The 22,436-nt window shown below is 39.0% G+C and overlaps 1 protein-coding gene across 3 annotated transcripts; it reads left to right on the top strand.

The window, feature by feature from the left end:
- The first annotated feature begins 816 nt into the window (after window positions 1-816).
- Window positions 817-21,479, top strand: SSX2IP (SSX family member 2 interacting protein). 3 transcript variants are annotated; one of them, XM_066555535.1, is made up of 14 exons: window positions 817-885; window positions 7,736-7,869; window positions 8,598-8,761; window positions 9,011-9,211; window positions 10,834-10,944; window positions 12,183-12,318; window positions 13,917-13,992; window positions 14,070-14,241; window positions 15,030-15,180; window positions 16,379-16,515; window positions 16,930-17,097; window positions 19,148-19,256; window positions 20,112-20,232; window positions 20,414-21,479. In XM_066555535.1, exons 2-14 carry the CDS (start codon window positions 7,827-7,829, stop codon window positions 20,562-20,564), a joined length of 1,740 nt encoding a protein of 579 aa, XP_066411632.1. In that variant the 5' UTR covers window positions 817-885; window positions 7,736-7,826; the 3' UTR covers window positions 20,565-21,479. The 3 variants fall into 3 exon arrangements, with proteins under 3 accessions (XP_066411632.1, XP_066411634.1, XP_066411633.1); XM_066555536.1 differs by lacking the exon at window positions 817-885 and adding an exon at window positions 1,233-1,281; XM_066555537.1 differs by lacking the exon at window positions 10,834-10,944.
- The last annotated feature ends 957 nt before the right edge of the window (window positions 21,480-22,436 follow it).

The raw sequence follows: 22,436 nt of genomic DNA, 5'->3' as shown, positions 1-22,436 counted from the left end.
AACCCGGAAATACATTATGATGAAAACTTTGAATTTTGAAAGGCAACGTGTCACATGTTCAATGGTGAGACATTGGAAAGTTTAATTGATGTTCTCTGGGCAATAAAGCATATGCCAGGCTGAGTATCTTGGTGCCCCTTCAGCATCACTCCCAGCCACAGAGAAGGCTGTCAGGTCTTCCACAGGGAGGCATTTTTGTGACATGGGACTGGGAGAAGAACCCATTGAGAGGAGCTGTGGAGAAGGACTTGGGGACTCTTGTGGAGGAAAAGCTGGACATGAGTCAACCCAGAAAGCCAACCCCGTCCTAGGCTGTATCCAAAGAGACATGGCCAACAGGTCAGGGAGGGGATTCTCCCTCTCCGCTCCCGTGAGAGCCCGCCCGGAGCACTGCACCCAGCCCCGGTGTCCTCAGCACAAGAACGGTGCTGCCCTGGGACAGCGGGTCCGGAGGAGAGCACGAAGATGCTCAGAGCCGGAGCAGCTCCGCACCTCAGACTGAGAGTTGGGCTTGTTAAACCTGGTGGTGGCTCAGGGCAAACCTCACCACACCTTCCCGTTCCTGAAGAGAGCTTTTCAGAGAGAGAGAATGCCTTTGACACGGGCAGAGAGCGATGGCTCCAGGGGGCCGGGTTTAGGCTGCCCGAGGAGCCGGGCCTGGCTGCGGGCGGGGCCGGAGCAGGTGGCGGAGGCGCGGCCGGGCCGCGCTGGGCCCGCGGGGGGCGGCAGGTGCCGTTGAAGGTCTCCCGGCAACCGCGCGGCCAATGGCGGCGGGGCGGGGCGGGGCGCGGCGCGGGTTTAACCCCGCGGGGCCCGGCCGGGGCCGCGCCGGCCGCGGGGCTCGCTCGGGAGCCGCTTCCCTCCGCCTCCCTGCGGCCGCAGCAGGTGGGGGGTGCGCGGGCGGGCTCCTCCGCCCCGGCACGGCACGCGGGGCGTTGGGCGCGGCGGGTAACGGCGGCCGCCGGCGGGGCGCGGGGGAGGCGGCCGGGGCGGAGGTAGCGGCGCTGCTCTGCCGGGCTCCGCTGCCGAGCCCGGGGGTTGCGGCGCTCCCGTGGGCTGGGCTCGCCCCGGACCGGGCAGGGCCCCGTGCGGGGGCGCAGGAGCCGCTGGCCCGGGCGGGTTGTGGGTCCTGACATGTGCTCCGATCTCTCAGGCTCCGGCTGATCCCGGGGACGCGGGAGAGCCGCGGCGGGGCTGGGGCTGGGGCTGCCGGGGCTCCCCGGCGCTGTAAGGCCCAGCGTTTGCTGTCTCTGTGAGGCTACAAGCGGCAGATGCTCGGAGGTGAGAGCCGTAAAGCTTTCTACTGAGTCAGGGAATCTGTGACTGCTCGGGCTGAGCCGGCGGCTCACGTGATGTAGGAGTACAGGTTTCGTAAGTGACTTGGGCTTTTTTTTTATATTTTATTTATTTGCAGCAAAGCTACTTTAAATTTGAAGATCAAATCGTAATGCGGGACTAGTTTGTAGTGTTCCTGCATCCCCAGATTATGTAGAACGCTCTGCTGCTAGCGGTGGTGAGTGAAATAGTTAAGCAGAGCTCCATAGGCTGCCAAGGTATGATAGGAATTTCAGGGCAATGGCTTAAAATACGAAGTATTGGAAGTGTAATGTGAATGTATTAGGTAAATTTTAATAGTGAACTTGGAAAGGAGACCTAGAGGAAATTATTTGATACAATGAATGGGGATTTCAGATTATAGGCGTTTATGGAGGAAGATATTGTTTCTAGGGTTTGTTTTTTTTTTGGGGGGGGGGGAGGCTGAGGGGAGAAAGCTGTGATACTAATATCAGTTATAATTTAGACTGGAAAGATCACAGGAGAGGGTAACAGCAGGCTCATGGGGCTCAATACCTCGGTTCTGAAGCTGGCAGCAGATGCTAAGGACAAGATGCTAAGTACAGTTGGGTTGTACAGCAATGCTTTTATCTGTGTATCCTCCCAAGATGCTGCAGTCTGGAGTTGAAGGCTGCATCTGTCTTTTAAAATGTAATAGATGCTGATGGTAGCTTTTCAAAACATTGGAGGCAGTTTATGCATTGAGTATTCACAGCAGCTCATGGTGATGCAAGTCCACAGTTTGTGTTTTATGTGGATAAAATGCCCTTATTTCCCAGCTTTTGCACTGAATGTTTCAATGTGTTCTTTATAACTGCTGTGTTAAAAGAAGCAAAGAATATTTGTTTTCTGTATGTTGGTCCTGTTTCTCCAGCTGCTTTCTCATTGAAAAGTCACAGCTTATTAGTTTCTTGTACGGAAGCGTTGTTTGATCTTTCTTGCACCATATTTAGGTACATTCTGTCTATTTTTACAGGGCAGGTTGTATCTCTGTGAGATATTTAAGGTGCAGAAGCTTAGTATTCATCGGGAGACATTATGGTGCTCTCTTCTGTCCTCAGCCCCAGGGTTCTGCTAACTGCCTGGGAGCTGTTATTTCCAGAGACTAATCACAGGGACTGGCATCTCTTCCTGCATGATAATGCCGAACTAGAGCCTGTTGGTTTAAGTGCATGGCAGAGTTGTCTTTTTCTTTGTGTTAGTGTTTATGAACAAGGAATTTCAGCTGCTGATTTTTATTATCCGTTTGGTCAGTTTGAGGACAACCTTCTGCAGTTTGTCATTCAACCTGTGTTTATTTTTGTGAATAACTCTGTATAGCACATGAGTATATCATGTGTTATGGAGAGATGCCTGCACAGACCCCTTTGGGACTCTAATTTTTCTCTTTGTCACTTTCATACATTTTGCTCAGCCATCTATAACTTGTTCCTACACTTTGCCCTTTTCCATTTATAATTGGCCATTAATAAATTCCTTAACATCTTAATTTAAGAGCTTTTGGAGGGAACGTTGTGAAAAGCTTTTTGAAAATCCAATTATGCTGTCTTGCCCAGGTGTGCTGGATGATTCCATCTTCCAGAGCACTGTGGCAGACTGGTTAGTGTTCCTTCCTTCCACAGAAGGTATGCTGACACTTCACCAGTCCCATTTGTTTGTCAAGTCTTTTCTGTGATGTGTTTTGATTAACAGAAACCTAGATTTTACAGGAGAGTTATTCCTTGAGTTCCCTGGTAATCTCTAGAGAAATTATGTAGTTATCGTCTTGCATTCTGTGCCTGATTTAGCTTTCAGGTTTCATGGTGCTAAAACAAGTAAGTTTCCTAATTTTTGATATCTGGAATACTAGTTCTGGCTCTCCCCAGTAAATATCTCACCAACTTTAGGAAGTAATAAGACAGCAGTTTGCTTTTCTTTTAAAAAGTTGTCTGCTTGCAGAGACAGGCAGCTGTAAAGTTTGGCTCAAGCTGACCTCAGGGAGAAGAGGAGGACATGCAGAAGATGGTTTCTGAGGTTCTCTTGTGGGTGACATAGGGAGATTTGGTAACAGAATGTTCTGCTCTGGCTACATATAGTAAATGGGTTGTGAATGCAAAGGAAGAAATGCAGTTTTGAAGATTAACAATAGAGTTATTGTTTAGTGATAGGAAAATGCTAATGTGAAATCCATCGTGTAAGTTCAAAATGGAGTAGGAATTTGGGAGCCAGATAAAATGTTTCCATGTGTTTCAATTTTTTCAGTGATTGAAGTAACAGAATTTCAGTCGTCTCTGTATGTAGAGTGTAGGGTTGGATCTTGAGGTAGTACCTCAGATTATATTCCTTGTAACCCGAGTGTTTGAGGCAAAGATCCATGACAGATCAGTCATTGAACACTGAATTTTATCAGATGTAAGAGTATATTCTTGTGTCATTATATGTATGAAGAAGATTGAATATTTCTTTTCTTAAAACCCTTGGTAATTTTAATTTGTTTTCATGTTTGTTTTTCTAAGTAAAATGGAGGGGAAAATGTAGCTTGGATTTTTGAGTATGATGCATTCAGGGTGAATGGAGACTTCATACCCACGGGCTGGGTGGTTTGACTTGATTGTTTGTGCTACTTTCGACAGTACTGGGAAATTCACCTGAAAATCTGATATTACTTAAAGTTTCCATGGAATGTGGATAAGTTGAGGGATTTCTTCACCCTCATTTTGAAGTTAATAGATTAATGATTAAATTGTCACGATTTTGTAAGTGTGGGAAGAAAAATCTGGGCTCAAATTAAATTTCAAGAGCCATCATTAAAATTCCATTTTTAAATAAAGGTCACTAGAATTAATAGATTTTTAGAGAAAGGTATTCTTTTTACTGTACCATTCTCACTGGATATAATACATATATTAGTGCTAATGATAAACTGTTATTAGGAATTGTGTAGAGAGGCAATAAATGTCAAAACTCTAGGGAGGAAATGCAGGGACTTTTATGGCAATTACATGAATTAAAGCAAGTATATGTCATGGCATAATCAGGGATGTATTTGTAAACCTTCAGTGTCATGTCTAGAGTGCACCCTAAATTTACCTAGAGTTCTGTGTGTCTCTCTCTCTATCTAGATAAAAGCCATCTGTGTGACATCTGCAGATTACTAGACAAGTGCAAAAGCTTTAAGCAGCTCCATAGCTCTCTTTGGGTATTATTTTGGTAGAAAAGAATCACATTGGTCTTCAAATAAATGCTAAGTACCCCCACAGTTTTACAAGTTGAAACACATGCGTGTCACAAGTTGTGGTATTGGAAACATACAGAGAAGGAATGGTAGATTATTTCTGGTTGATGCTGACTTTCTTCTGAGGCATTGCACCTCTCCAGTGGTGCCTTTCCATATCCTCCCTACCTTGGCAGGGGTAGAAGTTTTCTGGGTTAGCAGATACTGCATTTCCCACTTGTGTCACACCCTGTCTGGGTTAGGGATGACCAGATGGTGCAATATGATCACAGCACAGCACTGTGGCAATTCTTTGCTGGTTGTTTGAGTGTGTTTTACAAACCCAGTTCCAACTGCTCCTTTTCAAGTTTAAACATGATATTTAGAAATTTTAAGTGTGCTGTTTTAAGTTTTTAGTTCTTTTTGCTTATGGTTTTCTTAATTTATGATTATGATTTTCCTAATTCCTTGTTGCTTATGATTTTCAGGTTTTTATATTGCCTGAACTCAGGCTTAATTAATCAGATTTCTGTCTTAAATCTTGGCACATTTGTCAGTTCCTCTCCTGTCCCCCAAACCACAAGCCAGTACTTTTATGAACAGCTTCTTTCAGCTCTTTGAACTTATGAAATATACTAATTTTGAACTTTAGTCATGTTCTTGAAAAGAAAGATGTATTTATTAATGAATTATCTAGAAGTTTCTGGAAATACTTATGTGGTTTTTTGCCCAAAAATTCCCAAGGTGGCTTTCAAAGAAGTTCTGGTATGTTATTACCATGACAGTCCTTTTTTCAAAGTGCCTTGGGGTTTTTGTACTTCACTTGTTCCAACTAGCACTTAAATGCCTTGGTTTGATTACTACTTCTTGGCTGCAATCAAACCTTCTGTGAATTTAGTGGGGTATATTTTGGGTCTTTTTGTTTGATACAAGATTTTTTTTTTTTTCAGTGAGATGGCTCTGCTGTTGTATTCACACTTTGGAAGTTGGGTCCCAGAGGCTCATTCTTGCACAATCCATCTGTGTCTTGGCCTCCAGGAATTCCTTGCTTGGGAGAGGAAGTGACACTCCCAACTGGGGCAATTGCCTCTAGAAAGCAGTGGGTGGTTACAGGGTTTTGGGCAGGTCATTGAACCTGGTAGGGAATTAACAATAACAAATCCCTGTGTACAGGGTAGTCTTGCTAGAGCATCTGCTCTGAATGAATCTGTGTGTGACTTGCAGGGTGCAAATTTAGAGAATCATTGCATTCCTACACCTGGATTAGTGCTGCTTCCAGTCAGACATTGTTTAGGGTGGCAGATGCTGTGTCAGGATAGTACTGTCAGTGCAGAGAGACCTGGGGGTTGATAATGCTGTGTGTTCAGGGAGTGTGGGTGTAGTCTGTTAAAGAATAAAAGCCAGTTTGTTTGGAAGTAGCACCATATCTAAAAGGAGATAAGTATTTTTGTGGATTTTCCGACAGTCCTTGATGGAATTTGTATCTTATGGTTCTTAATAATCTTTTGAGAAATGATGTAAGACTGCAGGGCTGTGATGTCAGTAATGAAAATGTACTTGTACCTTAATTTACTGCCTTTTTCTCTCGTGTTTGTGCATTTATCTGTCTGATGGATCCAGCAGAAATAAAGTAGAATGTAAGAGGTGTGTTCTCTTAATACTTACTGACTTTGAATTTTGTTTTTAAGGCACTGTTGTCTAGTTAATTTGTGAGCATCTTGCTTCTATGGTGGGGGAAAAATTGAAAAATATGCATAAACCAAGTGTAGAGAGAAAGCAGAACAAGCCATATCTTTAACAAGAACAACAACTAGATCATCACCTTGACTGTTTTCTTGCTGCCTTGTGTGTACTTTCTGATCTGAAAGTTTTCAGGAGCTACTAAATTACAACACATGAGGAATAATTGTTTACCTTTTTCCCATGTATGTTTATGAACCTGGGGAAAAAATGTTCATCTAGTTGGATAATTACTTAGAGGGTTTTTTCTAATGCTGAGCATTCTGTGACTGTGCACCAGTATGATCTCTTACAACCTTGGTGTTTCTTTGGACACTGTATTTTGTGCTTTGTCATTTGATAAGTATTTTTACTCTCTTTGTGTTCTCAAGAGACCTTAGGGGTAACAAAACACTCCCCCCTGTCCTTCCCCTTCTTTCCCCACCCAAATGATATTTTTTCCACTGTGATAAAAATACAAAGTTTTGGTGTCAGAAATTTAGAAGTTGCTTAGCCAAAGTGTGTTTATTGGAGCATTAGCAAGGGGTTAGGGAAGAACATCCATGTGCTCTAAAATCTACTGAATCCATCTAAAATGACTTTAGACTTTGTTCCAAAGTGTTGGTGGAAACAAAGGGGCCTTCTTTTCTGTCAGGTGGAAAGTTTGTTTCCCTGAAGTATCATTGTTCCCCTAACAGCTGATGGGTTGTGCTGTCCAAATCTTTAGCATCTGAGCTGGATTTAAAGTTTCCAGCAGTGAGAGATAACTAATGCTATTATGTGCCTTCTTAGTGTGTGGTGGAGGTGGGGTGAGGGGACAATCAGTTTGTTCTTTCTTTTGAGTGGGTGGCTTCCCTTTGGTTTCCAGAGGGACAGTGCTGTACTGAGCCTGTGCCAACAGGGTAAGGCTTCTCCTGTTTGTTTCCTTCAGCAGTTTTGGGGTTTCTGCAAGGAAGCAAGCAACTTCCTAGGGAAAGGCAATATTAATAAATGTGTAAGTTAATTTAAATGGTTAAATAGTTATTAAAAGCTCCTTTGCCCTCTGCTGATATATCCTCTCTGGAGCCTTTGTAATACATCTCTTTAAGTAACAATCCCATTTGGACAGACATATGTTAAAACTTCATGTAAGTTTACAGTAATACAATTGCTTCCTGGTTATATATGGCAGGAAAAAATATTTGTCTTGCTCTGTTTTTTCTGATGTACATCAACAGAAACAACTAGGTATCTATGAGTCTTAATTTTCATGTGTGTGTGGCATTTTGGCTTTAGTTAATGGTTTACAAGACAGTTAAGGATAAATATAGATAGATGCATCATTTTTTACAGTATACTATCTGCTGTGCTTACCATGTTCCAAATTTAGTGTAAAGAAGTATAAAAATTTCACGTGGTTCAAGTTCAGTAGTCACTCTCCTGTGCCTTCTTTAACCTTCTAGCTGTATTAGCTGCTTTTGTTAATCTAAAATGCTCTTGCTATTTTAGGAGATGCCTACGTAACACACGTTGCCAGCAATTGTACTGAATACTTTGCTGCTGAACCAGTTGCTCAGGTACCCAGCCTGTCTCTGTTGCTATGGGAGATTGGAGGACTGTTACTGTGCCGCTGCTGTCATCAGGTAAACTGGGAATATTCTGAATTTAGTTGATTTGCTGATTTTACCAGCAATGTTATAGCAGCTAGAGAGAGACTGGAGTTTGTGCATGACATATTTGAGTAGTTAAACAGCAGGGTAAATAATACAAACAGTGCTTTGTCTTGGATTGAGTCCTTACAGAAATGCTAATGTAAAATACTATACTTGCACATGCATGGAAAGGTTAAGAACTTGCAGTCACATTTTATTATTTAAAATCATGCCTATCAGTGTGTCTTGTGTTTTCAAAGATTTTTTTAGTTGCTCTATATTCTTTTGCTTCATAAATTGGTTACAAATTTGTTAAAGGAGTAAATATTTATTCTTGCCTATTTCTGCCTAGTGGAAGAGTAAATTACAACATACAATAATTAATAATTATAGTACCGTACATTCTATAAGAATTTTACTGAATGTGCATCTCTTGCACTTGTGTTGTAGCAAGTCAATAAAAAGGAAGTGTGCTCAGTTTTTTCTTGGTGGATGAGTAAAATTTGAAAGGTACACCACTTTGAGCTGTTATTGAGTCTAAATCTTCAGTGGAAGTTTCTGTTTTATATGTGTCTTGTGAATTGTTTAATGTCATTCTAGATCAAATTCTCAGTTCTAGAACCTAAATTTCTGTAAGTAATAACTTGAATACATAAGGGTTTGATTTTATGCCATGTGTTAAAATAATAGCTGATTTCTTCTTGATGTTTAACTTTTAGATAGCAAAAATATATTTCCATATACCTCAGAAAGGAAATCTCCTACAAGCATGAGCTCAGAAGTGCTACGCTTGTCACTGCCTTCATCCAAAAGCATGCACAGCTTTTTCAGTGCCTTCTGCACAGAAGAGAATATTGAACAGAGTATATCCTATATTGATAGGGTAAGCCAGATCTTTCTGTTTATTGGGGATTGTCACCTGCACACAATCAATTGTGGTAAAAAAGATTGACTGGATTAAGAATGCTTCTTCCTCAGTGCCCAGGAGCTGAAATTGGTGGAAGTAAGAGTCACGTTTTCCCCCTTCATACAGGATTTCACCTAATGCTGTTTCTGTCTTTTAGAGAATCGTGAGAGATTGATCCAGTTATTGATCTCATTTCCCCCCCTCTCCCACCTTGTCTTTTACCAGGAATTAACAACGATGGGGTTTCCCTCTATTTATGCGGAGTCCAAAGGAAAAGAATTAGATTTAGTGTCTATGGTCAATTGTATGAATGAATTGCTTGTACTGCAGCACAAGAACCTCCGAGCTCAGGAAGAAATAGAAGTACAGCATCTGAAACTGGGAAGTGATATGGATCACTTGCAGAACTGCTATTCTAAGTTAAAGGTAGAAAAAAAGATCATTCCACTAGAATTATGCAGCTCTTCTTTTATTTTTTTTTTCTACCCAGTACTAATTTACAGTTTTACAGTTGTATTTTCATGTGTATTTTGGGGATTTTGGAGGTCTGTTTTTCCAAATGAAAATGCCTTAAAGTTAATGAAATATGAGCTAACAAGAGAACTTCTAATTACTTGGAATTTTAGCCTCCTTAATCAAGGAAGTGGGAAGACTGTTTGAATTGGGAGTGTTAATGTACACTTAGAGTGAAAACATTAAACACTTCAATTCCCATCACTTAGTATTGCTTAAAAGGGTATGCCCAGCTCTTAAAGATAAATTCCCAATGTAATTGTAGCAAGTTAAAGCACACATAACTCTTCTAGTGTGGGGTTTTTTAGTCTTTTTCCATGTCATTAGCTTTTTCCATGTGTTTTTTTTTTGTTGTTGGATGCCTCAAACATCCAACTACAAAGTGTCTTTGTAAGAATTGCTCAGAACTGCTGTCAAACCACAAGTTACTAAGCTTCATTTTATCACAGGATAAACACATGCTCAAGGCCAGTCCCTGTGGAGTAGCTGATATATTGGAAGTTCCTGGGTGCACTTGTATGTGCAGTCATATTAGAAAAGACTTGACTTTCTCTTAATTCTGTCAAGAAAATAAAATATAAAAAAAGAGAAAATATTTCAGTGCATGATTCTAGTGCTTTTTAGGTTTGCTTTTCACTTGGGCTGGTCAGCCCTGTCTCCTTGAAAAATACTGCTGTAGATTTTCAAAATCCCAGTAGCCCTCTTGCTGAGATTGGTCATTCATGTAGAATGATTTTGATTACAGATTAAAAGTAATCTGTAACTGCACTGATTTTTATACAAACACTGTAAAGTATTAGGTCCTAGAACACTCCAGTTGCTTTCCCTAAATGAATAGCTGTAAGGGGAGAGAGGGAAATCTTCTTAGTACTGCATGAATCCCAGGACATCTAATTGGCTGTCAGATTGTGAGGTTCCTCATGTAGATTCTTTCAGCTACCATACAGCAATCTTCTTGACTTCCACTATTGTGTTACCTGTATTTCACTGTGATGTGTTTAGAAGTTCTTGTTGCTTAAACATATCTACACATCTGTACTTCAGTATGCATATGAAGGAAAGGTTTGTATTTGGCTTGTCACTTAAGCTGCCAGTTTTAGGTCTGAGTCTCATTCATGGACAAAAATCTTAAAAATGCTACTTTTGCATTGTCTGTTGTAATGAGATCATCTGTCTAGCCTTCTCTGTATATGTGAAATGTTCCATTTGCACTGTTATGGTCACAGTCTGTATATCTGTGTTAATTGTACCCTTAATTATTCAACAGAAATGCTCCAGTAAAACTGTAGTTCCAAATTCATACAGGTTGCTTAATATCCACCTCACTCTCACAGTACAGATATGCTTACAGAGTCCTGACTTAATGAAAAAGTCCTAACTGTAAAAGATAATATCTGTTAAATACCAAGCCATATCTCATGTGAGGTGGTTTGGCAGTTTGGTTAACATGGCTTGTTTGTTTTGGTTGGTTGGGGTTTTTTTAAATCTTATGCTTTTAATTCTTATTGATACTGAACTATCAACACTTTTTCTAGGAACAGTTGGAATTATCTAAAAGGGAAATAGTTGGGCTTCAGGAAAGAGACAGACAACTGCAAAGCAAGAACAGAAATTTGCACCAGTTACTTAAAAATGAAAAGGATGAAGTGAGTTGTTTTGTACATTAACACAAGTCATTATGTAGATATTGAAGAATATTTTTTTTATGCACGGAGTCTTGTAATTGCTCATTTTGAATGTGGTTTTTTGTTTGGTAAATGTTGTCTTAAGTTGACTGGCATGTTGCATAGGAATAAATAGGTTCTGTGAGGGATAGGTCCAAGTTACAACAATAGTAGAGAGTAATGCAGAAATGCAGATGTGCAGTTTTCTGGGATTTTCTGTACAGCTCTAGCTTACAATGTTCAGATATATCAAAAAGTAGGGGGAGCAACAAGATTCAGTCACTTGAACATTTGTGTATAGAGGCTTTTGGGGTTTTCTTATTATAGAGGGGAGCAAAAGACCAATAAAAGGGAGGTGGGGGGAAACCCAGCTCAAAAACACCATCTCATTAAACTTAAATATCATGAATCAATTAAGATCAGAAAACACTTTGACATCCATGACACTTCTTAGTTTGGCATTTATTTCCTTTATGCTCCTTCCCTAGCATTGTACTTCACATGGCTCCTATGTTTTCGTGAATGTGACTCCTCTAAGTTTCTGTGAATGTTCTGTGTTCATAAACGTGTTCATACAGTTGGGAATAACAGTACTAACTGTTCATAGTGAACTTCCTGGAGTTCCAGCTTAAAATATTGAATGTGCTGTATGTTTGTAAGGTTAAATCGTAAAATTAAAAAAACCCAAACAATGCAACCCTAGGAATTGATAGTACATGTCAAAATTTTGCTTTATGGTGTTTTAATGTTCTTTTAGACCAAATGGAATAGTCTGTCTTTCAATGTCCTGCTGCCCCAAGGAAAAGGGGTTTATTTTTTTAGTGTAAGCCTAACAAGTATGCTTTAGGATTGGAGTAAACCTAGATCCTGAACATGAATTACTGAAAGTAAAGATGTATCTTTCTCTGCTCTGTTCAGTAAAGGCATTAAAGGTTATGTGACTTATCAGAACATGAATTCAGTAGTACTTCTGAGAAATTATAGTATTATAATCTGCTGTTTATGATACTGGTTTCTGCTGAAAAGAAACTACCTCTCCTGAGAAGTCTGAGATCAGAATCCATGGGGTGGGAGAGCTCTTCTGATTCCTTTTGTTACTTCCTTTTACCAGAAGAACAGTTAAATAGAAGTTTTGTTTTGCCTCACGTGTTTTGGTTTTCTGAAGAAATTGATGTTTATACTTTAGTGGAAGAAACAGCCTTTTGTGGCATTGCTTTTAGGTTCAGAAGTTACAGAATGTAATTTCAAGTAGAGCTACGCAATACAATCATGATATGAAGAGGAAAGAGAGAGAATATAACAAATTAAAGGAGCGCTTACATCAGTTAGTCATGAATAAAAAGGACAAAAAGTTAGGTAAGTAGCTCTTTGAATTTTACCACAGCAAAATTAGCATATTCTGTATGTTGACCAGAGGCAATTTTAAACATTTTTATCATTAAAGGCAATGTGGCCCTCTTGCATATTTTATTTGGATGTTAGAATGTTAAAGAAAAGATGCAATATTTTATGTTAACTGACTGGGTAAGACTTTTCTACATTGTGTTCCATAAGATTCCTTACCAAGTATAAACCAAATGCAGATCTTTACCTAATGAGGTGGGGTTGTGTTTTTGTTTTTGGTTTGTTTTTTTTTTTTTTTTTTTGTTACTAAGGAAACTTTATTCCTAGGATTCCATAGGAATCAATACCTATGCTAGAGCCATCTCGCCTCCATTTTCTTGCTACTGTTGCTATCACAAGATTTTGGATAATGTCATAAAATCTGTATTGTTCCAAGTAGTTGCCATGAGGAAGGCACACTGCATGGGATTTTACTCTGGAGATGCTCTGCTTGTGGTTAGCACAAGTAATGAGAGAGGAAGTAACACAGGGCAGATGCACCATCCTGTACTATGTGAAATGAGGAGAAACCAGATCTCCTTTATAATGAGTACTTGTATGTTGTACTGCCCAGAAATTGTGTTCAAGACATTCCTCAGTGCTATTTACCATAAATACATGGGTAACCATGAAAATTGTTGTTAGGTATTAAAAAAAATTTACCTTTTGGTTCATATATCTGCCCTTAAAGTATTTCTATAATGTATCTCCAGTGGAAGTCCTACTCTTGTCCACCTGCTGCCCCCAAACTCAGCTGTTTGCCAGCTGTAGTGCATGTTTTAGTGAGCTCACTGAGTTGACTAAACCAGAAGAAAACTCCTCCTGTTGTTGCCAAGATGGTTCTCTGCTTACTTAGTTTTCTGTAAGTCCTTGTGCTTAAGCCAAACCAGGTTAGGACACAGTGGGAGGATCACCTATTTTGGCTGCAGAAAATCTTTACCTATCATTTCAGTAAGCTCTAGAAACTTCACCCTGAGGTCAGCAAAACTTAAACATTCTTGACTTCTGGTGGCTCGTACTAGTTCAAGTGTCAGTGAGGTAAAAATAGCAGGGGTTTAAAACTAGTCACTGTTTGCTTGATAGCTAACTAGCTTGGACTACCAATCTGTAGTCTTACATTGGGTTTGGATTTTTGTTGTTGGTGTGCTTGGGGTTTTTTGATTTTGTTTTTATTCAAATGTGGACAGAAGTTTTGAGGAATGCCTTAAGGAACAATAAGTTCCTTACCCTAAACAGGAGATAAAACTGGCATTATTGCCAGAATAAGCATAGACTTGATACATTGATATAAAAATTGAAATAGGGATGAAGGTGTCATTAAGAAATGCATTAAAAGGACAGGATGAGAATATATCCTTCTGAGTTTCAGAACTCAAAAACTTTAACTTTTTTCCTTTGACTGTGTTATTTTTGCTTTAAGCAGGGCCATGTGATTTAATGAGTCTGAAGTTTGAGGGGGATATTTGAGTAATATGATCTATTTATAAAAACTAGATATAAATGAAATGTCATCTAAATTTTTATCTATTTGCGTATTGTTTCACACTTTGAAATATCCTTTTCATTTGTAGCTATGGAAGTTCTAAATTATGTTGGTAGAGCTGATGGGAAGAGAGGTGCATGGAGGACTGATAAGACAGAAGCCAGGTAGTTGTCTTAGAACAACATTAATTGAAGCATGTATGAGGGCTGGTATGTTGTTACTGTAAGATTATTTCTTCCAGAAACGAGGAAGAAATGTACAAAGTTCTGTTAAGTGATTATGAACAACGCCAAAAACAGCTTTTACTGGAAAATACTGAGCTAAAGAAAGTTCTTCAGCAAATGAAGAAAGATATTATTTCACTTCTTCCACCACAAAAACAAAAACCTAAAGAAAGATCTGAAGATGGGCTGGTAAGTATTCTTCAGTTAAAATTTAATCTCCATGGTAGTTTGGTATAGTGCTGGAGTAATTTGATAGTTATTAAAAAGAAAGTTAACTAATTCTGAGAGTTGCAATGGATTGCACATCATGTGCTTTGTGTGAAATTCATCCAATATAAATATTCTGCTCTCTGTGGACAATACATAGTGTATTCTTTCCAGTAAGTAAATTAAAAGCTTGACAATCTTCTTTGAATGAATGTAAATGCAGTAGCTACTGGTATGTAATTCTATATTGCAATGCAAAATACTGGATTTTGCATGCCTAGGGGCTTTTGTTTGTTTGTTTCCAGATTTTAAATATTTCTTTACACAGGATATTTTTATTGAAGAGTTTACTGCTATGGCTGTGTAGAACAGCCATGTAGGTTCTCTGTCACCTTCTTTATAAATTGTGAGAACTGTTCTTGACTGGATGACTTCCCCCGTGCTGGGGCAGCTGCTGCCTAAGTCTGACAGCAGCACTCAGCAGTCTGACCCTGTCTGTGTTGAAGGTGTGAGTGACTGAGCCTTGCTAGCTGACCCCACAGTCTCTGTGGTGGGCTTCTGGGATCTGCCTGGTCACTTGCCTCCTGAGCATTATGCTGTCAGGGAGCTGAACTCCCTCCCTGAGAGTCAACATTCCCTGGATGGAAAAATCTTTATGTAAGGGTTTTCTTTCTCTTCAGTAAATTGAATCTATGCACATATTTTTATAAACAAATACACCTATTTGGAGGGGTGAAATGGTTTGCAGCTTCTTATTTCTGCTTCTACAGGTGCTGTCAGACCAGGAGGAAGATATTGGAGAATTGAACAAAGAGAATATGTGGGAATTATCTTGTGAAACTGTGCGGGAGCAGCTTACCAATAGCATTAGAAAGCAGTGGCGAATGTTGAAAAATCACGTTGAAAAGCTGGATAACCAAGGTTGGTGTTCAACTGCATTATGTGTACATATAAAATACATTTTAGAAAAAGTAATGCAGATGTGGCACTTTGAAATAATTGGATGCAAAATATGTAATTCCCTCCAAAGAGCCTAGTCTTGCCATATCCTCTGGGACCTCTCGTGGCATTCTAAAACAAACCGACTGATGGTATGGTGCTGGACTCTCCTCATTTCCAGCTGTTAAACAGCATTAAGACAGCTAAAAATATATAAAATTCTTTCCTAGTATTATTTTTCCATGCAAGTAAATGCAGCTACTACCACAGGGATGTTTGCTGTCAAGAGTAAGATTGAGAAGGTCATGCATGCAGTTGCAAATAAAACAGCAGATGGCCTTTGAGAGTATGTTTACACCCTAGAAAGGATTTCAAGAATTCTTGTAATACTTTATTTGGTGTTACTAACTGAAAAGTAAGCATCAGAAAAAAATATTACAATTGTTTGCTCTTTGTTTGGAGTCATCTTCTAGGTTTTTTTAGTTTATAGGGGTGACCATAGTATAGCCCATTAGGATTCTATTAATGTTCAAATACTGGCTTTAGGGGACCAAAACTTGTCTTATTACAATCATTATGATTTAGCATGCATCGAGCTAAATAAGCCAGTGTGTAATTGTACAAAATACAACCATTTCTGTAGTTCATTCCCTTACTGGAATGCAAACATGCATTCAGTGTTAGCTCCATTTCTCCTTCACAGGACTCGAAGGAAAAGGCTTTCTTTTTATATCTGTGATAAATATAGTTACTGTCATATTTTTATGAACACATAAGCCCTTCAAAAATGGGCTCAGAAGAATGGGCTAACAGCATGTCAGTGAAAAAAAAATCTTTAGTTGTCTTGAGTTTTTCTTTTAAATGACTGCTGAAACAAGTGAGGATTTTGTGTAACACTTACTGCAGTGTAGATGGTTGTTTACCTTGGGGAATGTGAAACAGCCATGTTTTCATTGCTTTTTCTTTTTTTTTTTTTTTGAACTGGATTTGATGCATAATTATTCTTGTAGCACCAATTTTGGAACTGTTGTCTCTGATAGAAATGCTTTTGAGTACCCTGTGTATCTGTCTTTCATGCTGAAACAAAGGGTCTAAAACCTTTTGCTGTTCCAAGCTGTCTCTGATATGAGGTGTTGGGGTTTTTATAACTTGCTTTAAAGATGCTTTTTTTCTCCCTTAGTGTCACGTGGACATTCAGGAGCTTTGAATGAAAAAGATGTCATTTCAAGAGAAGACCATGAGCTAGAAACTGGAAAGTTAGAGTTAGAGATTCAGCAATGTAAAGAAATGATCAGAACTCAGCAACAGCTCTTGCAGGTAGTAGGCTTTATTTTTTTCTTATTTTTCTCAATTGAATCCAAGTTTATTTTATTTAACATTCCACTGTTCTTGCTTCTGAGCCTTTCTCCATTCCTCGATCGTGCTTTTAAAATAAAACAACTTAGTGGGTGGTCTGAGTATAACTGTGCTAGTGGCTTGGTTAATAATATAAGGACTTTTTACTCCTGGTAGGAATAATTTTGGAGGCTAAACAAAGGTGAGGCTGTCTGAACAGGGACATTTTGATTGCTATCTGAAATCTGCCCCCACTATCCACCAACTTGATATCTACTGCATTGTTTCCATATTAAACTTGAACCATTTTTCTGGTAAAACTGAAACTGTGGCAATACTGTACCTCTTAAGTCACTCCCAAATTAATATTTGTCTTTTGTTGTTTTATATCTGCAGCAACAGCTTACCTGTGATGATGACACCACTCTGTTACTACAAGACTGCTATTTGTTGGAAGAAAGAGAGCGTCTTCAGGAGGAATGGAGACTATTTCGAGAGCAAAAAAAGAATTTTGAGAAGGAACGAAAAAGTTTTACAGAAGCTGCTATTAGATTAGGACTTGAGGTATTGGGAAAGGGAGCTCTTGTGGAAGATGAATTACAAGTCTTTCTTCTATATGTGACAAAGTGCAGCCATCCAGCAATATCTGTTTCTGATGTCTATAGAGAAAGATCATTGCCATACTGTAAAAAACAAATCTTTAGTTGTTCTTGAAGATCATTCTCTCGGCAAATGAAAAAGCCAAGGTTTTTGTGTATATTGGAAAGTACAGTTTCTGCAACTGGAACCAAACCATTTTTGTTTCAGGTTTTGAAATATCTTAAGTGCTTCCAAAATTTATTAACTAAATCCCTTGGATATTTGTAAAGTTTGGTTTCCTACAAAAGTAAGGGCTATGCAAATTTCAGTCAACTTTGGCCTCAGGGTTGAATCTCAAACGTCCTTGATTTCTAAGATTTGGTGAAAACCAGTGACTTTTGCAAAAACACCAAGTAATTACTATGCTTCCCTTAGTAGGGTCATTATCTGTTCTGGTTTTGCAGTTAAGCTGGCCAGTAAGCACAGATACTGGCAGTCAGGGTAGATGTGTCTGTGAATAAGCTCTAGCACATGTCCTTTGGTCCAGCCCATAGTTTAGGTCAAAAATGTGAAGGGGCTTACAAGTTTGTCAGGGAAAGGTCATCATGATGTGATTGTGGAGCTAGGATGGTACAGATATGACAGGAAAAGAGAAATGGACTTTATTGCTTACAGAACAGCTTGCTTTGATGTGCAGAGCAGAAAGTTGGAGGGGGATGTGATTAAAATTCATAAAGCTATGGATTCATCAAATCCCTCAAGACTTGGACTAGAGTGGACTCTTAATTTTGAAATTAAATCAAAAACATACCCAAAAAGGTAGCTTTTTTATAGTTAGGTAGTTGACTTCTGGATTTTTTTGAAGGAGATTGTAAAGGCAATGTGTACCATCAAGTTCAAAAAGCACTTGCCTGAGTTTATGGGCAACACACTCACAGATAATAAAAATGAGGCACAAGGGGGTGCCTTTTAGTATCTATAATCACATGGCTTTTGGGAATGGGAACCTGTGAGGGAATGCACTGCAGAAAGTGACCGTGCTCATAAATGGCATCTCTTGTGGCCACTGTTGGAGACAGAATACAGAGCTGACTGGCCAACCTGTCTGACCCAGAATATAAAATACTCTAGAATTTACTTAAACTACTGGGATAGCAGTAGTTCACATGGTAACAAATACAAATTATGACTAATTTAATTTTATTTGCATTTTAGTGAGTGAGTTAATTTCATGTTGCACATTGAATTCAGCTTTAAAATTAATGAGTGATAATAGTCAATAATTGTTTGTCTGGAAATGTTTAGGACTCCATTGCAGCATAAGCATAACTGCTCATGCTTCAGCTTGTCAGAATGCTGAGGTATGAAATGAGAAGCAATGCTGTGAGCTTTGTAGGTGTTTGTGAAAGCTTGCGTTGGAGTTCAGCTTCCTCTGTTTTTCTACTGACACAGAATAGGAGCATCCTGTTTCACTGATGGTTTTTGGAGATGAAATAGCTTGTTGCTTGATTCCAGAGCTGTTGGATCTCTTGGAGGTTGTCTGTTAGGCATTATTTTCTTTTTCTGTGCTTAGAAGGGCTGGAAAGGGAAACAACCTGTTTGTTTTCTTGCCCCAGTTTTTGACAGAAGCAATCAGGGCTATTTTCAGTGTAATTTTTCTGTGTTTAGAAGGTTTAAGAAGTAATCATTCCTGGTAGCTGCTTTGGATGAGGGCTGCTCTAAGAGGTGGTGCTGCTCTGGGGGAATGGGGAGCATAGGAGATGCTGTCACTGGAGTGTAGAGCAGTTGAAGTGAAAGGATTACTCTGACCTCTGTGGAACAAACTGTGGGATTTGGCTGTAAGTGCCTCCTCAGCCAATCCTCACTGGGCTAAAAGCTTGCTCACAGACAGTGTTTGCTGTGTTAAGCTGCTGGCTCTCCTTGGTGACATGGACAGGCTACAACTTGGGCTTTCTGAAATAGAATAGCATCAATTTAACGTGGGCTAGGTTTTTTTCCTGTGGTCATAAGTGTAAACTGTCATTTCTTTTCTTAGAGAAAGGCATTTGAAGAAGATAGAGGAGCATGGCTGAAGCACCAGTTCTTAACTATGACTGCTGATTGCAAGTCTGAAAATGCAACAACTCCAAGTGCCTTCTTAAGAAGCAAGTATTTGGTTCAGATTATGTTCTTGCACAGTTTCTTTCTCTTCCTTTCAAGAAGTCACAACTATGAACAAAACAATTAAAAAACCAAAAGGTCTCAAAAAAAATTCTACCATGTATCTGTATACTTCCACATATCAGGGCAACTGATGGTTCAAAATTTCCTTTTCAAAAAGGAATTGTAACTCCCTTCCTGATAATTACTTATGTAATGAATTTATATTTGTGAAACAATCTGGTGAATATCAAATACCTGACAGCACAGCAGATAACTTTGAGGTGCTTTCATAAATACTGAAGAACACATAATAATTCTGGTTTTCCACTTCATATAAAAACGTTGAAATATAAATGTGAGAAGGGATTGATCTGGCCCTGCTAAGTTTGCCATGTCTTTCCATTGACTTGAGTGATGGTTAGTTTCATGTAAACAGTAAAACATCTAACTTCATTTTGGTTTTGTTTTCTATATTCTGACAAATTTACAGGTTTCATGTTGGTGTTATGTCTGTGCATGCTGGAGAGGTCTTTACTTAAGGAATAAAAAAGCTTTATTAATTGTAAAGTGAGAAATTACACTTGAGTGACTTCATATGACTACCTTCAGTGGTAGCTATATATGCAAATGCTGCATTTTCAAATTTAGAGTCCTAATTTTAACATAACTTCATTCAATAGCATTACAAATACTTAAAAAATTTTATCCCAGGTCTATATCAGTGACAGTTTTATTATAGCTCTGCTTTAAGGTCCTTGTGGTTTTTTGTTTTTTTCTTTAAAGCAGAGAACACAAGGTCTTGAAGGACTTGCTTATTTCCAGTGGACTGCAGTTTAACTGATGTGTGTCTCCCTTAGGTTCTGACACAGACCTTCGTTTGGTGAGATCTTCATCTCAGCAAAAAAGACCTCCCTCTGTGTTGAGTACTACTGCTTCACCAGAGCCTTGCCAGATATCCCAGTACATTACCCAAAACAGGTTTGTGAAACAATGTTGTAGATGGTTTGTAGAGTGCTGAAATCCATGGAGAGCACAGCGTAATCTAAAGCTTATGGTTGGTATATAACCAAGGATATTAAACATTATATCATAAAAGCAATACTCTGTTTCCTTTCAAAGAATTATTTATTTGCATTGTAACTTCTTTTTCTGCTTCCAGTGTTGCATCAGAAAAACCTGCTGCAGATTACTTGCCAAATCTGTGGGTGGAAAGTGATGACAAAGAAGAAACTGAAGAATGCACAAAGACATGGGAAGACTCTGGACTTGACACTCTATGTAGAAACTTGCACATGGAACAGCTGCCTTAGGCTTCTAGGGTTGCCTGCTGGGATTTTTGTTAGAGACTTGTTCATAAACTTATCATTCTAAATGAAACAGAATGCTGTGAGTTTGATCATTCTTCTGGAGGATTATGTGGTGATCTGAATCGTGGTGTGTTTCTATGTGTGTGCACATGGCTTTTATTTTTTAGATCATTTTTTGCCTCTTTCTTGCAACTCTTGAAAGAAAATTTAAGAATATATAAAAGCTTTGATATTTTTCTAGTAACAGAAGCTCTAATTCTGTGAATAAAGCAATGGTCTGAAACTTTGACTGTAATGAAATACTGGATCCTAATGTTACCTTTCATCACAGGCAGAGATAGCACTTTTAGAAATTGTTTAATTATTGGAAACATTCATTTATGTCTCAAGTGTAACTGGCATTAAATCCTTTTTTGCCTCGACTTGAATGTACAGTATACTGTAGATTTTTAACAAAACAGGTTCTATATTTATTGTGTGATTTGAAAATACCTCTTTGATATCTCAATGATTTAAAGTGCAAATCTTTATATATTTGTAAATAGAGCAAGTGGTTATGCTGAGAAACCATGAAATGAAACACATGCTTACATAAACATTATTTTACATGGCATTTTAAATTGTTTTCTAGTGATACTCAGTTTACAGATCCATTAGGACTTTCAGTGGTTCAGTCAGGAACCAAAGTATTTCAAATGTGAACAATAAACGTGTAATTCTATTCTAAAAAACCCTGTGTGCAGTAAACTTTTTAGCTACCATGGTTATAGGGCTATATACAATGTATACAAATCTGGTGCTGGTTTTGTATTTTGTTTGGGTTTTTTTGTTTTAATTGACTCCAGAATGTTATTTTTTGTGTAGCCTTGGGGAAGTCTCTTGTTTATAATGTAATAAAAATAGCCAAGTTAGAGGTAAGATGTTTCAAGGTCTCCTTCACCTTACTCAGTGTGTGTGAGTTTCCTTTCCCAGTACAGATTCATCTTCTCTTGTTGGGTTTTTGTGCATGTGTGATCACTTGTATAGCTCTGATCCTTGTGTATTTGACCTTTTGGAAGATATCTGAGTTTAAACTGCCTTTCTTGGGGTCAGAGGTGGGAAATTAACTCTAGTTCAGAATCCTTCACTGAAGGCTATTGCTGCTCTGCCCATTCACTTCAGAGTTGGATGGAGTGTAGTGACTGGATTTCTGGAAAAATAGCAGTAGGATAATACAGGGAGGAGAAGAAACTGCAGTTCTCAGAGACTGAAGTAAAAAGCTGCAGTTTCTGCTGCAGTGGATTCAGTCCATTGAGTTCCAGCTTGAGATGAAGTAATAGCCAATGTAAACTGCAGAGCATGATACTTGTGTGGTTTTCATGTAGCACCTGTAAGGGAGCAGAAGTGGATATAATGATAATAGCAATACTATTGTCTTGGTGGGCTTTCTGCTGCATGGGTAGTCAAGTTGGAAAGACAGCATCATATTTCTGTTTCTCCTGTTCTTGCCCAATAAATGGGTGTTCAGAATCATGTCATTCACTGCTTTTTAGCAGGGTACAGTTCCTGTTTGGTTTCCTATTTCCCAGCTGTTGAGCAGCTCTTGCCTGAATTTTACTTGTGGAAGAATAAATACACTTGCAAAAAACTTAAGTAAAGTGAAAATTTAATATATTAAGGAGAACAGAACTCTGCAAGCAGGATTATTTTCAAGCCAGTAGTGACTGCAGATCTCCATGGCTGAGGCAGGATCCAGATGCCACCAGGGGCTGCTGCTGTTCCATTGTGTGCTCGAGGGTGCCCTACTGTGACTGTTAATTGTGTTTGCTTTACTTGAGCCTTCCTTCTTCAGCCTGGTTTTCTTTAAAGTAACTTTTGGGATAATAATACCAAGAA

This window comes from Molothrus aeneus, chromosome 9, assembly GCF_037042795.1.
Source record: "Molothrus aeneus isolate 106 chromosome 9, BPBGC_Maene_1.0, whole genome shotgun sequence".
Classification (NCBI taxonomy): domain Eukaryota; kingdom Metazoa; phylum Chordata; class Aves; order Passeriformes; family Icteridae; genus Molothrus; species Molothrus aeneus.
Note: the sequence above shows the minus strand (reverse complement) of the source record. Positions and strands in the feature narration are given on the sequence as shown.